We start from the raw sequence: 6,000 nt of genomic DNA on the forward strand, positions 1-6,000 counted from the left end.
CCCTCAGTGGCCTAATCCCAAACCTAATTTGCATAGATTATTAGGTCACAGTTCAGAAGAATTTGCCAGGGTCTGCTTGGGAGCAGCAAAATACTGGTAATATAGCCTAGGAGCAAAATGCATGGGGAACAGGGTACTGGGGCCCAGAGAATATGAGAGAGAGAGGAGAGGGGGAGAGGGAGCTGCATATAAGGGGTGGTGGTTTTGTATTTCCATTCAAGTAGATGTGTGTACTAGAATAATATGAGCACGTAGAAGATCAGGGCTGGGTTACCGGCAGAGACATGTCTAGCATCTGTGCTATATTTAACAAGGGATGTTTTGGGTCTGTACTGAAGCGTGTAGCAATCATGAGTTTAAGACTACAGCTTGCATTTCCCAGTCAGAAAACCATATGCTTTCAGCTGAGGAAAATAAGTTGCTAATGCTGTGAGGTGCGGGGGGGGGGACCCCAAAGAGGGACATTAGGGACAGCATGCATCACTGGAGAAAATTTTGCAAAGTCTTTCGACTGCTCTTATTAAGGCCGTTTCTGGCAATTAATGCAGTGTGGGCAACTCCCAAAGCAGCGCAGCTATTAAAAGTGCTTCAACACCCATTTCTGGCTGTGGGTGGAACTGCACGTTACCTGACCCACCCATCGATTCATTTAAAGACACCTCCCTGCTTTACAATCATACATTGCCAGTTGAAATGTTTTTATTTGTGGCTTTAAAATATATATATATATATATATTAAAAAAAAAACCAACAACAACCTCAATCTTTTTGACAGCTTCTTCACCAGTTGCAATTATTTCATTCATGGCTTTTCTTGTTAAACAAACTGAGGTTTTTCCGGTGAGGAGAATTGCTAGACACCTTAAGGAACATAAATCAAGGTCCTCTTTCAGGAGGAGCATGCATGCCTTGGGTGGCCAGTGCATAGCTGTCAAGTTTTCCCTTTTCTCACAAGGAAGCCTATTCAGCATAAGGGAATTTCCCTTTAAAAAAAGGGAGAGCTTGACAGCTATGGGCCAGTGTGGGGGAAAAGATAGAATTTCTGCACCTTTGGTTGCCATGCAAACTGCACCTTGTCATGTAGGCTACACATGCTAAAATCCCCTCTTCTGCACAACCAGTCAAGGTGCAGCAGCCTTGCCCTTTTTTATCACCTGGCCACCCTGTGCCAATCACCATGCAGTGTGCTCCAGTTAGGTGAAGCTCAATGCTGGCTCAAACGGCCTCTTCTCCAGCCATCCACTCGGTCAGATTCTGTTGGCGTGTCAGCCATCTATGGAGTCGACTCTTTTCGGGTTGCTGTTTCTCCTGCCCTACCCTTTCTGCTCCCTGCTGCAATGCCAGCTGCCTCCATCAGTCTACAGTCTTCTGGGTTTCTCTTTGGGCCAGGAGCCACTCCGCCCTTCACTTCAGCATCCAGAACAAGCTGTTTGGGTGTTAGGGAATAGGTCAGCAAAGTTCCAAGCTAAGGTCACTTGTTAGCACCCATGGTAGGGTGACCAGGTCCAAAAAGAGGGCAGGGCTCCTTTAGCAGCTGTGTAGAAAAGGGAATTTCATCATGCAATTAACTAAACATATGCTTACATTTCCTATTGATACTGGTGGCCTGCTTTTGCGCATCATGCTAAACCAAACTGTGGCATAGCGTGATCTCCTGGGAAGGTGATAGTGGCTACTTCGCTCCTCATTTTACTGCTGACCTAAGCATTGGTTTGACTTAGTGCCTTGTCCCAATTTGGTGGTGTTGCACTCTCCAGATTAACCGCAAGCTGTAAACCAAGAACAGACTTTGGTTGCAGCGCATGGTTAGCCCGGAGTGAACTAAACCACAAGCCACAGCTCAGATGACGTGTTTAGCCAAACCATGGCTTAGCTCAGCACAGTCTGCCAATGAAACATGCAGAGAGGAGCAAAATGGTCACAATCTCCTTGGGAACTGGCACACTCACACATTTATGCTAAGCCATGGTTGGGGTGCTGACTTGCCCCTCACATTGAAGGGGTGTGGTGTCACATGACATCATATGCATGACATCATGCACCCTCTGTGCATCCTGCAGTTGGTGCCCCTGGCCATGGTTTAGCTTCATGTGACATGCAAACTGGGCCAGTGGGATTTACTAGTGCTTCATCCCACCCATCCCTTGTAATGCTGGTGAGGTACCAAGTTCCATGTTTGGAAATGGACTTCTCTTCGTTCCTTAGGCTTATTTCAATTGCAGAGTTGTGTGAATTGTGTGAAATCAGGTTTATGGTCTGCCACTTTACTATGTTTAGGACTGGCATAGGAAATCCCTGATTGCAGAAATGCTGAAGACATACGGGTCTAATACATTGGTGTTGCAGTAGATGCTGACATTAATTTTGATCTGCAGAATTAATTTTCTTTACATTTTCTTCCCTAGGTGCCATGCTGGGAATTAGTTCATCAGTTCAACCACTGACAAGGACAATAGGCCCAACTATAGGAGGATTTCTATACAGACGATTTGGGGTCTCATCCTTTGGTTATTTACAGCTGCTGGTTAATATACCTCTGTTTTTCTACATCTTGAGGAAGAAGATCCCCCACAATGAAGGGAAAGTACAGTAATGAATTCCTTAGATGGTGTGCTGATGACAAGATGTGCTGTAACTCTATCTGACAGGAAATAAACTAATTTAAACCAGATCCCTTGATGCACTGCAATGTACTGTAGATATGGTTGGGTAACTGTTGATGTTGGAACTGTTGTTGTTGTTGTTTAGTCGTTTAGTCGTGTCCGACTCTTCGTGACCCCATGGACCATAGCACGCCAGGCACTCCTGTCTTGCACTGCCTCCCGCAGTTTGGTCAAACTCATGTTCGTAGTTTCGAGAACACTGTCCAACCATCTTGTCCTCTGTCGTCCCCTTCTCCTAGTGCCCTCAATCTTTCCCAACATCAGGGTCTTTTCCAAGGATTCTTCTCTTCTCATGAGGTGGCCAAAGTATTGGAGCCTCAGCTTCACGATCTGTCCTTCCAGGGAGCACTCAGGGCTGATTTCCTTAAGAATGGATAGGTTTGATCTTCTAGCAGTCCATGGGACTCTCAAGAGTCTCCTCCAGCACCATAATTCAAAAGCGTCAATTCTTCGACGATCAGCCTTCTTTATGGTCCAGCTCTCACTTCCATACATCGCTACTGGGAAAACCATAGCTTTAACTATACGGACCTTTGTCGGCAAAGTGATGTCTCTGCTTTTTAAGATGCTGTCTAGGTTTGTCATTGCTTTTCTCCCAAGAAGCAGGCGTCTTTTAATTTCGTGACTGCTGTCACCATCTGCAGTGATCAAGGAGCCCAAGAAAGTAAAATCTCTCACTGCCTCCATTTCTTCCCCTTCTATTTGCCAGGAGGTGATGGGACCAGTGGCCATGATCTTGGTTTTTTTGATGTTGAGCTTCAGACCATATTTTGCGCTCTCCTCTTTCACCCTCATTAAAAGGTTCTTTAATTCCTCCTCGCTTTCTGCCATCAAGGTTGTGTCATCTGCATATCTGAGGTTGTTGATATTTCTTCCGGCAATCTTAATTCCGGCTTGGGATTCATCTAGTCCAGCCTTTCGCATGATGAATTCTGCATATAAGTTAAATAAGCAGGGAGACAATATACAACCTTGTCGTACTCCTTTCCCAATTTTGAACCAATCAGTTGTTCCATATCCAGTTCTAACTGTAGCTTCTTGTCCCACATAGAGATTTCTCAGGAGACAGATGAGGTGATCAGGCACTCCCATTTCTTTAAGAACTTGCCATAGTTTGCTGTGGTCGACACAGTCAAAGGCTTTTGCATAGTCAATGAAGCAGAAGTAGACGTTTTTCTGGAACTCTCTAGCTTTCTCCATAATCCAGCGCATGTTTGCTATTTGGTCTCTGGTTCCTCTGCCCTTTCGAAATCCAGCTTGCACTTCTGGGAGTTCTCGGTCCACATACTGCCTAAGCCTGCCTTGTAGAATTTTAAGCATAACCTTGCTAGCGTGTGAAATGAGCGCAATTGTGCGGTAGTTAGAGCATTCTTTGGCACTGCCCTTCTTTGGAATTGGGATGTAGACTGATCTTTTCCAATCCTCTGGCCATTGCTGAGTTTTCCAAACTTGCTGGCATATTGGGTGTAGCACCTTAACAGCATCATCTTTTAAAATTTTAAATAGTTCAGCTGGAATATCATCACTTCCACTGGCCTTGTTATTAGCAATGCTTTCTAAGGCCCATTTGACTTCACTCTCCAAGATGTCTGGCTCAAGGTCAGCAACCACACTACCTGGGGTGTATGAGACCTCCATATCTTTCTGGTATAATTCCTCTGTGTATTCTTGCCACCTCTTCTTGATGTCTTCTGCTTCTGTTAGGTCCTTACCACTTTTGTCCTTGATTATGGTAATCTTTGTACGAAATGTTCCTTTCATATCTCCAATTTTCTTGAACAGATCTCTGGTTTTCCCCATTCTATTGTTTTCCTCTATTTCTTTGCATTGCTCATTTAAGAAGACCCTCTTGTCTCTCCTTGCTGTTTTTTGGAAATCTGCATTCAGTTTCCTGTATCTTTCCCTATCTCCCTTGCATTTTGCTTGCCTCCTCTCCTCCGCTATTTGTAAGGCCTCGTTGGACAGCCATTTTGCTTTCTTGCATTTCCTTTTCCTTGGGATGGTTTTCGTTGCTGCCTCCTGTATGATGTTACGAGCCTCCATCCATAGTTCTTCAGGCACTCTGTCCACCAAATCTAAATCCTTAAACCTGTTCCTCACTTCCACTGTGTATTCATAAGGGATTTGATTCAGATTGTATCTTACTGGCCCAGTGGTTTTTCCTACTTTCTTCAGTTTAAGCTGGAATTTTGCTATAAGAAGCTGATGATCTGAGTTACAGTCAGCTCCAGGTCTTGTTTTTGCTGACTGTATAGAGCTTCTCCATCTTTGGCTGCAGAGAATATAATCAATCTGATTTCGATGCTGCCCATTTGGTGATATCCATGTGTAGAGTCGTCTCTTGTGTTGTTGGAAGAGAGTGTTTGTGATGACCAGCTTGTTCTCTTGACAGAACTCTATTAGCCTTTGCCCTGCTTCATTTTGAACTCCAAGGCCAAACTTGCCAGTTGTTCCTTTTATCTCTTGATTCCCTACTTTAGCATTCCAATCCCCTGTAATGAGAAGAACATCCTTCTTTGGTGTCATTTCTAGAAGTTGTTGTAGGTCTTCATAGAATTGGTCAATTTCACTTTCTTCAGCACCAGTAGTTGGTGCATAAACTTGGATTACTGTGATGTTAAAAGGTCTGCCTTGGATTCGTATCGAGATCATTCTGTCATTTTTGAGATTGCATCCCATTACAGCTTTTGCCACTCTTTTGTTGACTATGAGGGCCACTCCATTTCTGCTACAGGATTCTTGCCCACAGTAGTAGATATGATAGTCACCCGAACTGAATTCGCCCATTCCCTTCCATTTTAGTTCACTGATGCCCAGGATGTCGATATTTATTCTTGTCATCTCATTTTTGACCACATCCAGCTTACCTCCACTCATGGTTCTTACATTCCAGGTTCCTATGCAATATTTTTCTTTACAGCATCGGACTTTCCTTTCGCTTCCAGGCATATCCGCAACTGAGCGTCCTTTCGGCTTTGGTCCAGCCGCTTCATCAGCTCTGAATCTACTTGTACTTGTCCTCCGCTCTTCCTCAGTAGCATGTTGGACGCCTTCCGACCTGAGGGGCTCATCTTCCAGCGTCATAACTTTTATATGCCTGTTGTCTTTGTCCATGGAGTTTTCTTGGCAGGGATACTGGAGTGGCTTGCCAGTTCCTTCTCCAGGTGGATCACGTTTAGTCAAAACTCTCCACTATGACCTGTCCATCTTGGGTGGCCCTGCATGGCATAGCTCATAGCTTCTCTGAGTTATTCAAGCCCCTTCGCCACGACAAGGCATTGACAGGGCACAAGGCATTGACAAGGCATTGACAGTTATTCAAGCCCCTTCGCCACGA

General features: G+C 44.7%; 1 protein-coding gene across 4 annotated transcripts in view; it reads left to right on the forward strand.

Moving 5' to 3' along the window:
* Positions 1-2,671, forward strand: part of SLC67A1 (solute carrier family 67 member 1) — a 101,848-nt gene extending 99,177 nt beyond the window's left edge. For all 4 annotated transcript variants that reach the window (XM_088666429.1, XM_060276191.2, XM_088666425.1 and 1 more), the window contains exon 11: positions 2,406-2,671. In XM_088666429.1, coding sequence (XP_088522555.1) covers positions 2,406-2,593 — 188 coding nt within the window. In that variant the 3' untranslated portion in view covers positions 2,594-2,671. The remainder of the gene's footprint in view (positions 1-2,405) is intronic.
* Positions 2,672-6,000: the final 3,329 nt, after the last annotated feature.

This window comes from Zootoca vivipara, chromosome 1 (genome assembly GCF_965207765.1).
Source record: "Zootoca vivipara chromosome 1, rZooViv2.hap1.1, whole genome shotgun sequence".
NCBI classification, from domain to species: Eukaryota; Metazoa; Chordata; class Lepidosauria; order Squamata; family Lacertidae; genus Zootoca; species Zootoca vivipara.